Raw genomic sequence first — 21,597 nt, forward strand, 5'->3', positions numbered from 1 at the left:
AAGCAAAGGGGAAAAGAAATGATATGCCCATCTGAATGCAGAGTTCCAAAGAATAGCAAGAAAAGATAAGAAAGCCTTCCTCAGTGATAAGTGCAAAGAAATAGAGGAAAGCAATAGAATGGGAAAGACTAGCTATCTCTTCAAGAAAATTAGAGATACCAAGGGAACATTTCATGCAAAGATGGGCTCAATAAAGGACAGAAATGGTATGGACCTAACAGAAGCAGAAGATATTTAGAAGAGGTGGCAAGAAAGCACAGAAGAACTATACAAAAAAGATCTTCACGACCCAGATACTCACGATGGTGTGATCACTCACCTAGAGCCAGACATCCTGGAATGTGAAGTCAAGTGGGCCTTAAGAAACAGTACTACAAACAAAGCAGTGGATGTGATGGAATTCCAGTTGAGCTGTTTAAAATCCTGAAAGATGATGCTGTGAAAGTGCTGCACTCAATATGCCAGCAAATTTGGAAAACTCAGCAGTGGCCACAGGACTGGAAAAGGTCAGTTTTCATTCCAATCCCAAAGAAAGGCAATTCCAAAGAATGCTCAAACTACCACACAATTGCACTCATCTCACATGATAGTAAAGTAATGCTCAAAATTCTCCAAGCCAGGCTTCAGCAATATGTGAACCGTGAACTTCCAGATGTTCAAGTTGGATTTAGAAAAGGCAGAAGAAACAGAGATCAAATTGCCAACATCCGCTGGATCATGGAAAAAGCAAGAGAGTTCCAGAAAAACATCTGTTTCTGCTTTATTGACTATGCCAAAGCCTTTGACTGTGTGGATCACAATAAACTGTGGACAATTCTGAAAGAGATGGGAATACCAGACCACCTGACCTGCCTCCTGAGAAATCTGTATGCAGGTCAAGAAGCAACAGTTAGAACTGTATGTGGAACAAGAGACCGGTTCCAAATTCGTAAAGGAGTACATCAAGGCTGTATATTGTCACCCTGCTTATTTAACTTATATGCAGAGTACATCAGGAGAAATGCTGGACTGGATGAAGCACAAGCTGGAATCAAGATTGCCGGGAGAAATATCAATAACCTCATATATGCAAATGACACCACCCTTATGGCAGAAAGTGAAGAAGAACTAGAGAGCTTCTTGATGAAAGTGAAACAGGAGAGTGAAAAAGTTGGCTTAAAACTCAACATTCAGAAAGATCATGGCATCTGGTCCCACCACTTCATGGCAAACTTCATTGTTTCCATGGGGAAATAATGGAAATAGAGACTTTATTTTTTTGGGCTCCAAAATCACTACAGATGGTGACTGCAGCCAAGCATATTAAAAGCAGAGACATTACTCTGTGGACAAAGGTCTGTCTAGTCAAAGCTATGGTTTTTCCAGTAGTCATGTATGGATGGTAAGTGTTGGACTATAAAGAAAGCTGTGGGATGAAGAATTGATGCTTTTGAACTGTGGTGTTGAGAGGACTCTTGAAAGTCCCTTGAATTGCAAGGAGATCCAACCAGTCAATCCTAAAGGAAATCAGTCCTGAATATTCATTGGGAGGACTGATGCTGAAGCTGAAACTCCAATACTTTGGCCACCTGATATGAAGAAGTAACTCATTTGAAAAGACTCTGATTCTGGGAAAGATTGAAGGCAGGAGGAGAAGGGGATGACAGAGGATGAGATGGTTGGATGGCATCACTGACTCAATGGACATGAGTTTGAGTAAACTCTGGGAGTTGGTGATGGACAGGGAGGCCTGGCGTGCTGCAGTCCCTGGGGTCACAAAGAGTTGGACATTACCGAGCGACTGCACTGGAACTGGAATCCCCTACAATGTGGATTTTGTGTTTGTTTGTTTGGCAGCTCTGCACTGCATGTGTGATCTTAGTTCCCTGAACAGGGATCAAACCCATACCCCGCTGCAGTGGAAGCATGTAATCCTCACCACTGGACCACCAGGGAATGCCCCTTCCAATGTTCTTGTCTATTTACCCTAATACTCCTATAATTTTTGATTTACGAACATTGTTGCCACATTATTTGTTGCAAAAATATACACTATTGTTTATGGATTATTTAGCATTATGTAGAAGGCAAGGGCTGGAGAAGGCAATGGCACCCCACTCCAGTACTTTGCCTAGAAAATCCCATGGATGGAGGAGCCTGGTGGGCTGCAGTCCATGGGGTCGCTAGAGTTGGACACAACTGAGCGACTTCACTTTGACTTTTCACTTTCGTGCATTGGAGAAGGAAATGGCAACCCACGCCAGTGTTCTTGCCTGGAGAATCCCAGGGATGGGGGAGCCTGGTGGGCTTCCGTCTATGGGGTCGCAGAGTCGGACACGACTGAAGTGACTTAGCAGCAGCAGCAGCAGCAGCAGTGTCATTTTTATCCTGTTTATTAAGTTTGGGGCTAAATTAAACCTTCTCTGATATTAAGATCTTGCTTCCTGTTCTACCTACCTTCACTATATCTTTGCCCATTTTTAAATTTTGACCTTTCTGTGTCACTTTGAGTGGTATATTTTTAGTCAGCATAGAATTCAGTACTGCTTTGTTATATAATATGACTTTTTTAAACAGATGAGTCAAATACATTTATATTTCTTGACATGATAGATTTGATCTCAGTTTATTTATATTACTTTGTTACATTTTTAATAGTTTTTAAAATATTTCATTGTCTGATGTGTTTTATTTGCTTTATTTTTCTGTATGATTCTGAATTTAGAAGTTTTTATTTCAGTTCTAGTACTTACTTGAAAATATACATTTATAATTATAATAAAGCTATACAATACATTGCCCTTACTATGTTGTCTCATTAATTCTCTTTCCCTTCTGTTTTATCCATCATCTGACTGTATTTAATAATATTTTTTCCTGCTTACTTTTGCACTGTTTAATATAGTTATTTTTCATTCCTGTGTATCAACTTTAAAGAATGTTCTTTAATTTCTTGCTGTTAGAAAAGCAAGTGAACATTCTCTGCTCCCATGTTCTTCCCTCATTCCAGTCTCAGTTTTTGCCACCTGTACCACATCAACATTTTCAGGGCTCTGGCGTTTTAGAGGGTAAAATGCCTTGGTCTTCATTTTTATCCTTCTCTGCAGGCATTGGCATTTAACAAGCCTTGGTCTGCTGAGTCATTCACCGTCCTCCATCCACTTTTGGTTTCCTGAGAGTGTTTTGACATCTTTTGTCCTCTGTGCTTTCTTTTCTACTTCTTTTTGTTCTTGTACATTTATACTGTTCCCATGCTGTCATTCCATTGGCATTTTCAGGGGGCTGGGGTAAAACATATTCATGCTATCGTCCACATTTAACCAGAATCCCCAAATAACTCTTACTTTTGATAGAAAATGCTTTTGCATTAAAAGTTAAAAAGGATAGAAATTTTACATGCTATAATGCGATGTCATCTCTGTATATATGTATATATACTTTATATAAAGAGAAAGAATAAACTAAAATTCTAACAGCAATTTATTTACCAAGCTACTATCTTCTGACTATTTTTCAGTATTCTGCCTTTAATGCAACAGTCATTTATTTTAAATTTATTTTGTTTGAAAGCTTTTCATTATGATATGTGTCTGACTCGTTGCGACCCCATGCTCTGTCGCCCTCCAGGCTCCTTTGTCCATGGGATTTCCCAGACACCAATACTGGTGTGGGTTGACATTTCCTACTTGAGGGCATCTTTCTGACCAAGGGATCAAACCCAAGTCTCTTGTGTCTCCTGCACTGACAGGTGAATTCTTTACCACTATGCCCCTGGGAAGCCCAATATGTAACATACAGAATGAAAACGCATATGAAATATAAATTAGCTGTAAAATGAATGCTTGTGTATCTGTCAGCTTAGGCTGCCACAAGAAAATACTATAGATTGAATGGTTAAACGACAAATACTTATTTTCTCACAGTTAAAGGGGCTGGTGCCAGCGTGGTCAGGTGAGAGTCCTCCTCCTGACTTGCTAATGGAAACTTCTTACTGTGTCTTCACATGGTAGAGAGGGCTGTGGTATCCACTCCTGTCTTACAAAGGTACCAGGGTCAAAGCTCTGCCGTTATAACCTCATTTAACCTTTATCACTTCCTTAAAGGCCCCTTCTCCTTAACAGTCACATGGTGGGGGCAATTAGGGCTTCAATATATGAATTCGGGTGGCGGACACTTCAGTCCTTAGCAGCTGTATGACAACTACTCATGTCACAAAACAAAACATTTTGAACACCCACAAGTTCCTTCCCTCTTCTGCCCTAGGGGTTACTACTACCCTAACTTTTGGTACTTTGTTCTTGTGTTTTTAGTTTATTTTTTTATCTCCTGAGTACACATCCAAAGTAGTTAAGTTGTGCTTGTTTTTGAATTTTGTATAAATGGAATCATATTTTTGAATCTTTTGTGTCTGGCTTTTTTTGTTCAATATTATGTTCTTAAGACCCTGATTCTGGGAAAGATTTAAGAAAGGAGGAGAAGGGGACGACAGAGGATGAGATAGTTGGATGGCATCACCGACTCAATGGTCACGAGTCTGAGCAAGCTCCGGAAGTTGGTGATGGACCAGGAAGCCGGCAGGCTGTAGTCCATGGGGTCACAGAGTCAGACAAGACTGAACAACTGAATTGACTGATGTTCTTAAGACTGTTGTATGGAATTATAATTTATTCATATTCAGTGCTATACATTATCCCCTTTTAAGAAAACAACGGAGATAATTAATACATTAAAAATTATATAAGGCACTTCCCTGACAGTCCAGTGGTTAAGACTTTGCCTTCCAGTGTCAGGGGTGAATGTTCAATCCCTGATCAGGGAACTAAAATTTTTGTGGCCAAAAAATGAAAACATAAAACAGAAGCAATATTGTTACAAATTTAGTAGACTTTAAAAAAATGGTCCACATTAAAAAAATGTATGGACATTTTGGCCATTTCCAATTTTTGACTTTTGTGGGGAATGTTCATGAATGTTCTTGCAGCCGCATCCTGGTGTCCGTAAGTACGAATTTCTGTTAAGTGTATGTGCCTAAGAGTATACTCAGAGGATCACCGTGTTTGTGTGTTTTCACCTTTATTTGCTAATATTCACTGCCATACAAAGGGGTTGTACAAATTTACATTCCCACCAGCAAGATAGGAGTTTCTGCTGCTCCATATCTTTCTCAATTTTTGGTATAGTCACAATTTAGAATCTCTCTGTATGCTTTTATTTTATTCACATCTCCTTGATTAAGAAAAAGGTTAAGAATATTTTCATATGCTTCCTGACCATTTTGGATTTCTACTTTTATGAAATATCTACTTTATCTTCTCATTTTTCCAATTGGTTGCTCTGACATATTTCTAATTGATTTGTAAGGGCATATTATTCTGGATATAAACACTTTTGAGGCATAGGTGTTGCATGTTCTACTTACTAGACTTGTGTTTTCACTTTCATAAAGTTGTCTTCTGAGGAACAGAAATTCTTTAACATCCTAAAATGTATCTGTTTTTTCCTCTGTGGCTAGTGCGTCTTGTATCACATGTAGTAAATCTTTCCCTAACCTGAAGCCATGAAGACTTCTCTGTGGTTTGTTTGTTTTTGCTTCTTTGGGGGTTTACTCAACCTTCTAAATGCTTGATGTCTTTGTCTTTCACAAGGAAATTTAGACCTTAATCCACCTAGAATTGATTCTTGTATTTGGTGTAAAGTTGGATGTTCAATATAATTATTCTGTTGGGATTCCTAATTCTTCATCATCATTTACCAGATGCCCTTTCCCTGCTGTTCTGCAGTGCCGTTTTTGTCACCAATTCAAGGTCTGTATGTGCACTGTTTGTTTACGGGCCAACTATTCTCTTCCACTGCTCTGACTAATCTTATGCCAATGGCACTGTGTTTCAATTATTGGAGCTTTACAGCAAATCTTGATATCCAGTAGAGTCCGTTATTTTCTCCCACCTCATTTTTCTGTCTCAAAAGTGTCTTGGTTGGAATTTGAGATTACAATGGCTATTTTATGTTCATAATTATATTATCTAAAAATCATGACATCTTTGATACTTCTTTTCTTATTCTTATATGTTTTATTTCTTTTTCTTGCTTTACTACACTGATTAGGATCTCCTTTACAAAGCTGAATAAAACTGATAAAAAAGACATCTTTGCTTTTTTCCTTTCTGATCATAAAGAGAAAGCTTGCCATGTTTCACATCAAGTATAATGTTTGCTTCTTTCTTTAAAGTGGTTTCCCTTTATCAGAGTATAGCAATTCCCTTATACTTCTACTTTTCTAAGAGTTTTTAATCATAAACAGATGTCAAACTATATAAAATTCTTTTTAGCATCAATTAAGATGACCACTTGATTTTTCTTTTTAATTAATAAATAGAAATAGAATTTATTTCCAACTGTAGCATGATTTCAGTAAAAGGCAAAAATCTAAAAGTTGGAAAAAGAGAACACTCTACAGAGCTCCTGTTATTATACCAAAAATATGTTTTTTGGTTATGTTTGAACTGGGTGAGGGGCAACTGTCCTAGATATGTTGGTGCAGGATGTTTTTAGAAAGGCCCCCAAATCTGAAGCTACAGATTCCATCATTAACCTAGGGAGATAGAATAATCTCAGGAATATTATAGTCACTTTGAGGTATATGACCCATGATAACTTAAACAGTTTTATTCATGGGTTATTTTTAGAATATGTTGCAGGACCATTTGTTCTTAGCTCTGCCTCACTATGCTCCATCCTCTCTCTCCAAGTAGGACGTCCCTCAGTTTCATTCAGATGTACACCTAGCAGGTAAGTGTCTGTGTGGCAGTGGCCAGGGGAAGCGGGGAGCTCATATACCCAGGCCACCCCAGACCAATGAAATCAGACCCTCTGGGGCTTGGACCCAGGCATTAGAATTTTTAAAATCTCCCCAGGGAGAACCACTCATCTATAGCTCTTTGAAGCTGAAAATCATACGTGTGTTTATGAAACAGAGTCCATAGAGAAGAAGATATTTATCCGTGGCAAAGTCAGATAGGCAATAGGATTCCACATTACCCAAATGAGACCCAGCTGGATGAATAAGAGAAGCCACCCAGTGAAGGAAGAGAAAGAGAGGACAGGAAGGAAAGGCACAAGAATGACAGCAAATCTACTCACTCCATTCTCTCCGGAAGTTCTGTTCGGGTCATGCCCACACAATTGACCAAAATAGTGATGGTTATAAATAAACTGAACCACCTGAGAGGGTCGTGTTAAGGAGAAGCTGAAAGTCACCATGTCTTCCTGAGGTCACCGCTGATCACCTTGACACTGAATTGATTAAATTAATAACTCTTTCACTAGGATCAACTTTATGGTCTTGTCACATAATAACAGCTAACACTGAGTGCCTACTCTCGCTGAATACTTCGTCCACATTATTTCTAATACAACTAACCTATAGGTGGATATTATTATCTATACATTGGAGCTAAGAAAATGGGCTGACAAAGCTTAAATATTTTTCCAAAGTCATACAGTTAGTCAGTGATGGTGCTGAGATGTGTCCTCAAATTGTCTGAAAACAGAACTGAGCAAGATGAAACAGAATCCCTTCTCCAAAATGTCCTTCTTCCCTGACACTTGAATTTAACTGTAGAGTATGGCTTGAAATTTCATCCTGCAAATGTCTCGTTTCCCCTAAAAGACAAAGAGAATGCAGTAGCCCCCACCCCTACCCTCCATTAACCATGGTTTCATTTTCTGCAGTTTCAGTTACGTGTGGTCAATGGCAGTCTGAAAATACGCGTGAAATTACCCACCATTCTCAGTTAGTGTGGTGACATCTCAGCCTTCTAACTTCATCCTGCCAGGGATCCCCAACCATCAACATTGTCTGCTTCTGACACCCAACCATTGACATCATTATGGCTCCATGATCCAGGGTCACCCAAAGCAGATGTGCCTCCCTCTGACTTATCATCAGGAAGTCAATAGTAGCCTAATGCTATGTCCCAAGGGCTACATCATTTGCCTCACTTTATGTCATCATTGTAGGTGTTCAATCTCACACCATCACAAGAAGGATGAGTACAGCACAATAAGACATTTTTAGAGAGAGAGCACATTCACCTAACTTTTATTACAGTACTTTGTCATAATTTTCCTACTTTATTACTGTCGTTACTCTTACTGTGCCTAATTTATAAATCAAACTTTATCATAGGTAGGAATGTATAGGAAAAAACACAGAGGGTTCAGTACTATCTGTGGCTTCAGGCACCCACTGCAGGTCTTGGAATGTATGTCCTATGGATCAGGGGCAGGGGAGACAACTGTATTCCGAGGAAGTTAGAGATAAGGGGAGGGCCACATGCTTTCATGGGAATTAGGGTAGTCAGATTGTGTTTCTAACTTAGCTGAGGTCAGTCACACTGAGGAAGTGGACATCTGGTTAGGAATGGTGGAGGCAGGCACAGGTGGGTAAAATGTTTGCTTAAGGAGAAGATTCCAAACAGGATTAGGCTGTCAAGGAGAACTCTGGTGAGTAAGAGGGAAGAATATTAAAGGCAAAGAAAATATCTTTGTCCCTTTAAAGAATATTAAAGGGGCAAATAAATTGCAAGAAGGGGACAGAGATACTGAATAGGAAGGTGAGTGGACGAGGGTAAATAGATGGGGCAGAAATACTGGTGGCAAAGTCCAAAGATAAATATCTCCGATTGGACGTTTTTCTGGGGACTAGCGGGGTTCCTAACAGTTACTTCCTAAAGACAAACAACACCTGAAGAGAAGCTTGACCTACAGAGAGCGAGAGAATCACTTTTCTTCCATAATTTCAATTTGAGCAGAAATATCTATAACTATTTTAGTTTTCTGTAGATGCCTTTAATGTACTCTGTTTTACAGTTACTTAGGAACCCATCTATTTTGAAAAAGGAAATTCTACTAATTAAACAACATTTTCCTGTTTACTTGCAATTGAATTAAGAAATGTGTTCATGTGGGGGGAAAATGTTAACCCAAGGATTAAATTAAAATTATATCTCCACAAACCTTTAAAAGAATGATGATATATTCTGATAGTATTACTTGTGAAAATGTTCACAGAAAATTTGATTAGAATTATAATTTTGGTGAAATATTAATAATAGGAGATTGAGAATTCCATATCTGGGAGAATATTCTGGGGGCTGGAGCTACCAAGTTCATGAGATTTAAATATATCAATGCAGTCTTTAGTGAGAAAGAGACCCTTAACAGCTTTTCTGTCCAGCTGTGACTCCACCCAGCAATTCATCAAATCTCAAGATAAAAAGAATATTTACTAGTACACTTTGGTTCCTTAATGGGATTTTACTTCTAAATAGCTGTTTCTTACTTGCTGCTGCTGCTGCTAAGTCACTTCAGTCGTGTCCGACTCTGTGCGACCCCATAGACGGCAGCCCATCAGGCTCCGCCGTCCCTGGGATTCTCCAGGCAAGAACACTGCAGTGGGTTGCCATTTCCTTCTCCAATGCATGAAAGTGAAAAGTCAAAGTGAAGTCGCTCAGTCGTGTCCGACTCTTAGCGACCCCATGGACTGCAGTCCACCAGGCTCCTCCGTCCATGGGATTCTCCAGGCAAGAGCACTGGAGTGGGGTGCCATTGCCTACTTAAATAGATGTAAATCAACCAGAATGGATGAAAAGGAGTTTGCATATTTGCTGTTTTTATTTGTAATTTTTATGTAATTTATATTTTTAAAAACACCTATATAGAGATGACATGCTTAGAGAAAAAATTACTGTAATTCATTTCCATTAACATCCTACTTCCTTATTGCTGACACTACTCTATGCAGGATGTAGTCCGGATTTTTTAACTCGCTATATGGCCTTGCACAATTAATTTAACGCCCCAGTATCAGTTTCATCATATATAAGACGGAGATGCTAATCCCTTCTTCAAGGGTTCTTGTACCTATGACAGTGTTCATGCTTAGCAAGCATTTAGCAGTGGGAGGCTGTTATTATCAGTAAATACTCTTTCATAGCATTGTGTGCTGTGCTGTGCTAAGTTGCTTCAGTCATGTCCAACTCTGCAACCCCCATGGACTGTAGCCCGCCAGGCTCCTCTATTCATGGGATTCTCCAGGCAAGAACACTGGAATGGGTTGCTGTGCCCTCCTCGAGGGGATTTTCCCAACCCAGAGATTGAACCCGTGTCTCTTATGTCTACTGCATTGGCAGGCAGGTTCTTTACCACTAGCACCACCTGGGAAGCCCTTCCGTAGTATTAGGAAAGTTAAGAATGAATTGGGTTTCCCTAGTGGCTCAGTAGTAAAGAATCACCTGCCAGTGCAGGAGATGCAGGTTCGGTCCTCGGGTTGGGAAGATCCCCTGGAGGAGGGCATGGCAACCCAGTACAATATCCTTGCCTGGGAAATCCCATGGACAGAGGAGCCTGGCGGGCTACGGTCCATGGGGTCACAAAGAGTTGGACATGACTTAGCAACTAAACAACAACAAGACTGAATTAAGAAAGTCATTCCCACAGGTTGGCGATAAAGGCAAAACACGTAAAGGCTAAATGTAATGTAGTGAGCTACCAGCTCACTGAATGCCACCCAGCAATCCAACAAGCTGCCCCAGAGTATGAGATGAGAGCTCTTTTACTGTCCTCCCTCAACTCAGAGGAGGCTGGCTGCCATCTGCCAGGCCAGTCAAGGCAAGGATGTTCTTGCAAATCAACCTCCTAGAAGCCACAGCTGAATTCCTTATTAGGAACTTCCAATTTGGACAGTCACCAGGGAAGATCCTTAGAAACCAAGCCAAAGTCTCTTGTTTGTCCTAGTTTGGCTTGCCTTGAGGGAAAAAAAAAAAGAAAACAAAAGCTGGAGACAGTTCTGGAGCTACCTAAAGCAATTAATATATTACAGACATTTGAGCAGTGTGTTTCTAATCACTACTGCATTCCCCAATGGCATGAACCTCAGACTATTGACATTTTTAACCTGCTGGTAGTTTGGGCGGTAACTAATGCTCTAGACAGTGCCTCATGACCAGTGGGATCCCAGTGAGACAATCTTCACTCTGCCCATTACAGGCTGTTCTCTTCACCCACTAGGAAGGGCTGCTTTTTTGACAAATAAGCAGTCACTGTCCAGCATGGTTAGACCACAGAGAACTAACCTACCCCTCTCATCTGCCCAAACCATAAAGCCTTCCTGGTTATTATGTTGTGGAAGAGCAGGCCACATATGGTGAGAATGTGCCTGGGTGCCCTTTACAAGTTGTATGCCCACAGGTGGACCCAGACTGGTCTACATGCACCCCAACCCACCTGTGGGTTACATGAATACCTCCTCTGTCTTGGGACGGCTTTCAGGTGTTGAACACATTAAAACCACAAACATTGTTTTCAATTTAATGATCCTATTGTTTTAGGATTCAATTGAAGGAAGGCCCCGTTGTTAACCCCTGAAGAAGGTACAGGACACAGTTGGCAGCATCTGATTCTAACATGTGGAAGAAGCAACCGTGCAAAGGATATGAGTGGACGGACACTTTGATGGCTATTCTTCTGATCGGGTTGAAAGGACTGAATAACCACAGGGCCCGAGTGGCGCTAAACCGGGAAATGGTCCTCCCTTTGTTCAGCACCATAAATGTCTAAAACAAAACACAACAGAAAGTGGACCTCCAGTGAGACACACACATCCTCACCCAACCATGGATTTGAACATAAGTGAGATCATCTCAGGCTCATGAGTGACAAGGGCTCTGAAACCTATGAGTCAATGAGAGGCAAATGGAGGGGCAGACAGAGAAGATCAAGAACTAAAAGCCATGTCCTCACTCCCAGAAAGACCCCAGACCCCCGTGGCTGACTGTACACCAGATGGGCCCCCGAGGCTGCCCAGTGAATAGGAAACTGACCCAGGGCTGGTGAGATATATCATACAAGGGGGAGGATTCTGGCAGCAGGGAGGTGGAGTTCTGGTTGCATTTATTTCCTCTTCTGATTAGTGGAACATCCCTGGAATGGTCCTTCTGTTCTCTACCTCCTAGGTCTCCCCTTTCAAACCTTCTACTGGTTCACTCCTCTGAACATCTAGGGAGGATGTGGGTTCTTGGCAAGTGAGAGGAGAGAGAAAGGCATTCCAGTGCCTTCTTATTTTTCTCTACAAACCATATTTAAGATGGCTGGTTCCTGCCCTTCCCAGCTCCCAAACACACTCCCCTTTTTCAGCTGTGTAGAACGTCCGAGATAGTTCTAGTTTAAACTGGATGTTCTCAAACTTTAATTTTAGGCCCCTTTTATATTCTCAAAAATTACTTAGAACCTTAAAAATATTTTGTTAATGTTTATACCTTTTTCTTACACCACGTGTGTGAATGTATGTGTGTGTGGGGGGGGGGGGGGGTATGGGCTGCCCAGGTGGCACGAGTGGTAAAGAACCTGCCTGGCAATGCAGGAGACGTAAGAGACATGCGTTTGATCCCTGGGTTGGGAAGATCCCCTGGAGGAGGGCATGTCAATCCACTCCAGTATTCTTGTCTGGAGAATCTCATGGACAGAGGAGCCTGGTAGGCTATGGTCCATAGGATCACAAAGAGTTGGATATGACTGAAGCGATTTAGCAAGCATGCATATGTCTGTTTATATGCATGCATATAAGTGTATATATATATTTATATACAATATCAGAAATAAAAAAGGGCCTTTTAAAACACAAGAGTATATACACATACATTCCTGTAGCTGTTAGACTGATGTGATCCTCTATTAATAGCCTCTACATTCACTATTGTATATTCACAAGAGAATGTGAGTGGAAAAGACAAATGACATCTAAGGATCTTTAAGGCAAAGTTCTGAACTCCCAAACCCATTAGAAGGGTTTTAGGAACCCCAGGGGTTTTGAGACCCTACTTTGAGGACCACTGGTTTAAATCATCCTGATTTTGGTTCCCCTTCCTTATTCTACCCACTGCCCCACCTCCAGCCTGATGATCTCTGCTCCCTACTTACATAGAGATCCAACACCTCTAGAGATCTGAGGCTAGAACTCAACCAAGGGAACGGCCAACTTTATCTGAAAACTCCACAACAGTTGTCTTTAGAGGATCTGAATTTAATTAACCTCCACCATGAATACCATAGAGATTCAAAGAAAGCATTGAGGAGGTGAGTTAGAGGTATTTTTCACTAACAGTCCAGCTGACAATCACAACACCCAGGGTGCAGGAGGACTCCTGGACTGGGTGGGACAGAGGCCTCTTCTCCCAGAGCTGAGAATGGCCATTCCCGCCAGTAGCCCTTACCCGGTGTGTGCTGTAGAAGGGGTCCAGATCCTCCAGCGGCTCCCCAATCAGCTTAGGCGGGAGCGTACCATAGAACTTGGGCAACTGGTTGCAGGCTTTCAAGTCTAGCTGGGGCCGAGACTTCTCTTTCTGGTCCTTCCGCTTCCTGAACTTCTCTTTGGGTTTCTTTGTCTTTTGCTTAGCAGCAATTCTTTTTTCAATCTCCAGCAGGGACTCCGGGGTGAATCGACGGAAGTTGGTAGTTTCCAGGGACCCAAAGGGGAATTCCATCTTCTCATTCTTCTTTAGGAAGAATATTCTTATGAGAGTGAACACAACCACAGAGAGGTAACAGCCTGCTTATTAGGTCACCCCTCCAACCCTGCTTGCTAGAACAGCTACCCTCCCCCCACCTCTCTAGTTCTTTCCTTAATTCACACTGAGCTCCCCTAGGACTCCACTGCCCAGCAGTGTTCAGTCCACTTTAAGCCAGTACCTCAGAGTAGTCTCTGTGCTGTCCATGAGCTTCTAGCCACTGTTCGTTTAAAATTTTTGTATCCCACCACCACCAGATCCAGCCATACTGCCCTCTCTCCCCATTTCTATGACCATTGAGTACAGGCACTTGGCTGCATTCATCAAAGACTTTGGTTTATGATCTACTTTATCTTGAGTCTTATCCTACGTTCTGATCACCACCTTTTATCTGCTGACAATTTTGATGCTTCTCCCCTTCTCTGAACTCCATTTGGACCTCCAGACTGCTTTCTCTATTTGTCCATGACTGAACAGTTCTCTCCATACCCAGATAAGAATTCCATGAACAACCACTCCCCTGTCCCTATCCTAAATATCCAGCCTAGGTCAACTTAGATGACTCTAACTCAGGTTTCCGTGAATCAGGACTGTTGAGGAGTGATGAGGAACAGCAATGTCACTTAGGAATCATATGGTTTCCCTAGGCAACAGTTTCTCCTAGTCTGATATTTCAAATACTGTTTGTCTTTCCTGACTGCTTTCTCCTACTTCCCCTTCCAGTAAGACAATAACCACATTCCCTCCCTCATTAAGAACACAGAACTCCTTCAACTTCATGCCCCCAAACCTCTGACTTACCTACCATCTGAACCCTTCTATCTTCCCTCCTGTCACAATCAGGAGAACATCACCTCTCATTCTGGCTAAGACCAGTCTTCCTTCTACTTTGGACCTTATTCCCTTACTACCTCATTTCTCTCTCCTGACTTGTTGGCTGGTTTCTTCCTATCAGCATTTGGAGATGCTCAAGTCTCTTTCAACTTTAAAACTTTTTACCTGGTACAGAGCCCATCCAGTACTTCCCTCTTCTCTCCTCCCATTCTCTGCTGAGTTCTGCTCACTATCTCCAGTTATTCTTCAGTTTTAGAAGCTGTATGTCCACTACCTCACTAAAATGCCTCCTTGTAAGGACAGCAGAGACCTTCTTATAGCTATATTCAGGGAGAACTTCTCAGTTCTTATCTTGATGAGGTTATTGGCTATTTTGCCTACTTCCTCCTTCTTGAAACACAGTCTCTCCTCAGCTGTTGTGACACAGTCTCCTTTTCCACACTTTCTTCCATATGTGACTGTGACTCTAGAGGCTCTACGTTATGCTTTTAAAATTTTTGCATAGTGATAATAATAATGAGAATAGCATTTACAGAGATTCACTATATTTCAGATTCTAAACTAAGAAATTTGCATGCATTAACATATTAACCATCACTGTACCCTATGAGGTATTAACTCTAATATGTAAATGAGAAACCAGAGTGGCAAAGTTCACTTTTCCAAGACCACATTTCTAATAAGTGGCAGGACAGGCACTCAGTCCCAGGTCTGTTTGACACCACCTCCTGAGAGCGTCTCAACCATACTTATGGCTTCAGTTCTCATCTGTAGGCAGATGACTCCTGAGTCTTTATCTCCAGCTCTTATTATGTCCATGGGGATCACTCTAATTTGGTATTTCTACTTGAATGTATACTGCTGCTGCTGCTGCTGCTAAGTCGGTTCAGTTATGTCTGACTCTGTGCGACCCCATAGACGGCAGCCCACTAGGCTCCTCTGTCCTTGGGATTCTCCAGGCAAGAATACTGGAGTGGGTTGCCATTTCCTTCTCCAACTGAATGTATACTGGGCACCTCAAACTCAACATGACCCAAACTGAAATTATCATCTCTTCACCCCTTCTAGTATCTGCCTCTCCTCAAAGCTCTCTCCCTCTGTGAATGGTACCAATAGCCTATTTCTGTGCCTGTCCACGGAGAAGGCAATGGCATCCCACTCCAGTACTCTTGCCTGGAAAATCCCATGGACGGAGGAGCCTGGTGGGCTGCAGTCCATGGGGTCACTGAGAGTCGGACACAACTGAGCGACTTCACTTTCACTTTTCACTTTCATGCATTGGAGAAGGAAATGGCAACCCACTCCAGTGTTCTTGCCTGGAGAATCCCAGGGACGGGGGAGCCTGGTGGGCTGCCATCTATGGGGTCGCACAGAGTCGGACACGACTGAAGTGACTTAGCAGCGGCAGCAGTGCCTGTCCACAACTTAGCTATCATCATAATGTCCTTTCTGTTTCATTCCCACATCCAATCAGACATCCAGTGCTATAAATTCCATCTGCCTAGTATCTTCTCTCCATTCTCTTTAGCCTCTCCATCATACCTGTGGTGAAATCACTGTCATCCAATTACTGACCTTCTATGTATCCCTTTTTCTTCCCCTTTAGTCCTTTTTTATCTATTTTCCAACTGTATCCAAATGACCTTTCTAAAATGAAAATCTGGCTTTATTATATTTTTATTTAAACTCCTTCTAAAGCTCTCTACAACACTCAAGGTAACCCTCACTGTGTATTTACCTCTCCGTCACTGTGGTTGACAGGCATACCATTTTTATTATTTTCCCCTTAAATCTAACACATTCTTTTTCATTTTATGACCTTTCCGTGTTCTATTCCTTTTGCCTAAAATCACTCCTCCACCTTGATTTGCCTGATTAATTGCCCCTCCTTCTTTGACTCTTGGGATAAATCCTCTATTTCTGATCCTATATGAAATCTGTGTTAGTTTTTCCATTTCATGCTACCTAACTTGCTGCATTTTCTCTATAAACCTCTGATTCATAATTGCTATTTGCTTTTCTATTTCTCTCACTAAATTGTAAGCTCAGTGAGGGAATACATTTATCCTGTTCAGTATTGATTCTCCAGCCTGGAGCATAGTGTCTGGCATTTAGTAAACACTCAGTAGATATTTATTAAATTAATAGTGGGTTTGAGTTTTAGGAAAACAGGGAAGAGAAAGCACCAGGACTTGGACAGTAAGACCAGGATGGGTAGACTTTTACCATATCCCATGTTACTGGTGGCGGTGGTGGGGGGTGGTGGTGGTGGTGGTGCGAGGGTTTTTCTGTTCAGTAACAAGTTAAGGCAGACATTCCCAAAGTCCATCCTGATTTGGATTAAATTTGTTCTCCAAGGTGGAAGGAAAACAGTGAGGACTGAAAACTGGAGAGTTGTGAGGGCAAAGAGGTGTTGAACATTACAGAGATGCTACAGCCAGAAAGGGAGAAGAACAAGGATCTGTCAGTGTCATAGAAAAGCAGGAAGAGAAGTTTTAAGAACTGTTGAACCTTATTTTAGGGATGGGCATGGTTTTAGTCATGGGGATTCGGGGGGAGCATGAGTAAGTACAGTGGAGTAGAAAAGATGGGACTAGATTGCTTGATTTGCTGAGAGTAGTTGGGTATGGGTGTAACTACAAGCATGATTAAACTAACTATGAGGTTACCCAAAGAGTAGGCCCATGATAATAAGCTGCTTCATGTTCTGCTTCCATGACTTGGCTGCTTGGTAGAACAACAAGAATATTATCAGGATGTCACTAGAATAGAAAATATAGTTGGACATTTCATGGATAGATTGTGAATGTGACTAAGCTGGTGCTCAGAAGTAGTAACTAAGCCATTGACACATCTGAGTGAAACTGTATTGTGCATGGTGCTGAGAGTGTGTTTGGGCTCTTTGTTAGTGTCATGAGCAACCTAGCTAACTTTAGCACTGCGGATATTGCTGGGGTCTCCATACTAATGGGAACATGGAATTAAATGTCTCCTGTTTCAAGGGATGTGGCCAGACTAGTCAAGATTTAAAGTGGTCTCTAAAGTGTCAGCATTTTAGATAGTTGTGATACTGGTAAGTGTCTATCTGAGATGTCCTTTGACCTGAAAATTTTAATTGTTAGGCATCTGATTGGAGTGACAAGGAAACAGGACATGCCAGTAAGGTATCCAGAGAAGAGACAGAATTCGAAGTAGCGATGTCACTGGGAAAGTGCAATAAGCTGTTTGTGGTAATGAAAGTGAGACCACATTATGAATGCTCTTGCTCAATAGTCAGAGATTGAGCCTCAGATATCCGGGACATCAGAAAAAATATCATAATTGTCTTTGAACTTGAATGGTCCTAAGTTGCTCCTGGTGCTAAAGGAATAGGGCTATGGGAATTCTTGCTGAGTATAATTTACCTCTGAATGATTCAGAGATAATAGCTAGGTGACCTGTTGTCCAGGGATGGAGAACAACAAAAACTATTTACAGTGTGGAGAAAATGGTGTGTACCATCTTTGGTGCTGAAAGAGCAAAGTAATGCCTAGTATGTCCTTGAGCTGTCCGTGGTGCTGAAAAAGAACTGTGGGGATGGGTGAGAGCTGAGTGAGAATGGTTTTCTATGGGGCTTGGTGAGTAACTGCCCTGTTTATAGTGCTCAGTGTGAGTGTGTCCGGCTATAGTGCTGAGAATAATCAAATTTCTGTGGGAGATAAAGTGGAAGAAAGGAGTAATTCAAGGAAGAAAGAAATCTGAAAGTTTTGGGGAAAGTGCCTAATAAGCATTTAATCAAAACATCTCTGCCCACTAGAACAGAAATCCAAATGAAGTCAAGAGGAGGAAAATATTCTTTCCTTATGAGTCTTCATTTTCCAACCTGAACCCATTGAAAATAAAATAAGGATGGGGGAAATCTTTTTTTCAGTAAGGAAGAAATCAAGTTCCTCATCACATGATCTGGAGTATTATGGAACCAGAAACTCAGGGTGGTAGATTTGGTCAGTTCTAGAGATTCCAAGTTATAATTACTAAAAAGGGAGAGAGAGAGAGATAAGTATTGCGGTTTTGTTAAAACAGCACTGGAATTGGAGAAAGGAAGTTTGAATTCTGACACTAACTAGGTTTTTTTGAATTGTTCTTACCCTCATTTCTATGATTTGTGAACTGGAGATGCTAACATCTGCCCTGCTAATCTGATGCCACTGTTGGAGAATCGAATAACATATGTGAAAGCATTTTGTAAGCTAAGTGCTATGCAAATGTACAATGTAACTTTAATATTTCCCATTACACATGTGGTTTAATAGCCAATAGCCACTTAGTCTATTTCAATTCTGCACCACTAGTTCTCTGCATACAATTTAAATAAACATTTGAGGTCATTTACAATTAAACACAGTATTAAAAACTCATAATGTTTCCACTTTATTTCTCCATCTGCCACATTTAGTGAATGGATACTTTTGAATACGGTTCAGCTGCCCAAAATAAAAGTGTTTATTTACTGAGATAATATATATTATCTCTATAATATATATATAGTCAAGAATTTGAAGGGAATTCATGCTGTGGATAAGAATTTTTATTAAAAACATATAGGATCTATTTTTCTCCTCAACAGAATTCCTATCCTATTCAACAGGTTCCTATCAGAGTATATCATTAACAGACCTTCAGAATTCTTGGGTGAGGGAGGTTGGCAAGCACTGTGAGTTCTTATGGTTTTTAAAACATGCCCAGGCACATTTAAGTAAGCTAGAGATTTTGTGAGTGCTGGTGTCTTATGAATCTGGAATATGGCTTTGACTCATTCTGAGGGTGATCTTGTGAGGAAACTAAGGTTTTGTCTAGTTAAGGACAGGTTAACTTTGCAGCAGAAAACATCAGGAATTGGCTTGATCAAGCACCTGGAAGAAGTATTTCTCCCTGACATGACTGATCTGTTTAGTTGCCTTCTGGATGCAACTGTTTGAGGAATAAGATGATGGTCCTTCATATTTACTTTGCTTCTTGACTCTCTAGGGAATGAGAAGCAACACATCTGTGTTCCCTTGGCTATAGTCAAATATGAACATGGCCCTGTGCCTTTAAGGTTCAAGGGTTTTCTTGAAATTGCCATAGCCTGGAAGTGCTCAACTGAACTGCTGGTTTCAGGGTGAGCCTGGAAGATTTTGCTCTTTCTCATTCTGTCAAATACTCAAAAATTCTTTCTTTCTCAGTACCTGCTAACTGCTAAGGCTTAATGTGTATTTAGCCCTATAAGGTGTCAAGGATGATACAGTGGTACAGAGGAAAGACCACTGGGCCAGAAGTTAGAAGACTGGAGCCCCAGGCACAGGTCTATAATAAACCTTGTTCATTCTTGGGGTATTTTCTCTCTCTGGATTTCAGTTTTCTCCTCTGTACAATGAGGTAATTGGTCTAAGTGTACACTCAGACCTTCCCATTTAACAAAAAGTCATGTTTCTTGCTTTGGGTGCCTTTGAGTATTTTCAGGGAGAAAAGAATCCTAACAATTAGGAGATGATTGTAAAAAAAAGGCGGGGTGCTAAATTATATGGTTCTGGCCATGGAGTTTTAAATCATAAAGACAAGCGCCTGAAGGTATTGAAAAAGAGCAGGACAAACCTAGATGAGAGACGTTGGTGAAGGCTTACTGTTTTTAGAAATTTTATGACTGTATTATAATGTGAATGTCACATATTCTAGCTGGGAGAGGTACAAGTGCCCACTGAGCTAAGGGACCCTAAAGAATATGCAAATTCACACCCAAGCCAACAGCCCCCACTGGAGTATCTTCTCCCTTTGTCTGGCCTTGGTTGAACACCTCCTAGAAACAGTGGCACCTATATGAGGCCCCTTTCCATGAAGCAATTCTACGGCTGTTAATCTTCTTCTTAAACATTAATTATTTTAGAGTCAAATATGTTTCTCATGAACAATAATCCCCTTTTTTCTTTGCTGAGTTTCTAAAGAAAATATATGCAAATGCTGACAGGTAGAAATGGATTTTGGACAAGTTTCTAAGGCAAGAGAACTGTGAATATTATGTAAATGCCAACCAATATAATGCAGCCCATTGGTTTATTCCAGGGAAGCAAAAGGTGTTCAGAAAATCCGGTGCTGCTGCATGGCTCTTGACATTGAGTGAATCCGTCTTTTGTCCACAAATCACATTCTGATTTGGTCCTCAAATTCTGCTTTCAAAAGGCAAATTCTGACATAAATGGCATGTCTCCTTTTAGGCCACTGCTTAAATGTCACTTCCTCGGGGGGGCCTTCTGTGATGTTGCCTTTCTAAATTAGATACCTTCAAGGTGATCTCTCAAAGAATCTTATTCTTTTCTGACATTTATCATAGCTTATAATTATGTTTATTAATGTGTTTGTTTAATATCTGTCTGCCCTAGTCGACTGTAACTCCTGTGAGGACAGACACAAGTAACTCCTGTGAGGACAGACACAAATTTATTCCATCCATGGTTCTGTGCCCCCCAGTGCCTGGCACAGTATACAGCATGAAGTATTGTCACTGGACAAAAACGAGATCTCAGTGAATTGTCACTTTTAAAACCTATATCGCACATGCTTAGTATTTCAGATATTTCAAAATGCACTATGTTACTTCATCGAATACTTGATTTCTCTAAAATTTTTAACATATTTTTACTTCTCCTTCAATATAATGAAATATTTTCCATTGGTTAAGAAACCAATACGTAGAGAGGCAATGTGTAATGATTAAGTTCTTAAATTCTGGAGCCACACTATCTAGGTTTAAATCCCTAGTCTACAAATTACTAGCTGTGGGACATTGGAAAAGTTACTCAACTACTCTGTCTTCAGTTTTCTCATCTACAAAGCTAGCTTAATAAAAGCACTATGAGGTTATCATGAGAATTAAATATGTGCTTAGAACAATACTTATCTACAGGTGCTTAGAGCAATGACTAGAACATAGGAGGCATATATTAATTTTGCTGTTAATATCAATATTCCCTAAGGGAACATAATTATTAAGTAGTTGACCCAGAAGTGCTACCCAATCCGTCTGATTTCATATCAAACTGTACAATCTCCCTGAAGGACAACTATCTCTAGTCGACAAGTGAAGACTCTGAGACTTCAGGTGGATAACAGATCTTGCCCAAGTCCTCCAGCTAGAAAGAAGCAGTGTTGGGACAACAACCCAGATATCCACCAATCATGCTGTCAGTCTCCCCAGGAGACTCTC

At 40.9% G+C, this 21,597-nt stretch overlaps 1 protein-coding gene across 1 annotated transcript in view; it reads right to left on the reverse strand.

The window, feature by feature from the left end:
- The window catches only part of SCN10A (sodium voltage-gated channel alpha subunit 10), a 92,264-nt gene extending 77,433 nt beyond the window's left edge, over positions 1-14,831 (reverse strand). The window contains exons 1-3 of the mRNA XM_061395969.1: positions 13,251-14,831; positions 11,467-11,594; positions 7,120-7,200 (exon numbers count right to left, since the gene is read on the reverse strand). Coding sequence (XP_061251953.1) covers positions 7,120-7,200; positions 11,467-11,594; positions 13,251-13,520 — 479 coding nt within the window. The 5' untranslated portion in view covers positions 13,521-14,831. The remainder of the gene's footprint in view (positions 1-7,119; positions 7,201-11,466; positions 11,595-13,250) is intronic.
- Between the last annotated feature and the right edge of the window lie 6,766 nt (positions 14,832-21,597).

Source organism: Bos javanicus, chromosome 22, assembly GCF_032452875.1.
Source record: "Bos javanicus breed banteng chromosome 22, ARS-OSU_banteng_1.0, whole genome shotgun sequence".
Classification (NCBI taxonomy): domain Eukaryota; kingdom Metazoa; phylum Chordata; class Mammalia; order Artiodactyla; family Bovidae; genus Bos; species Bos javanicus.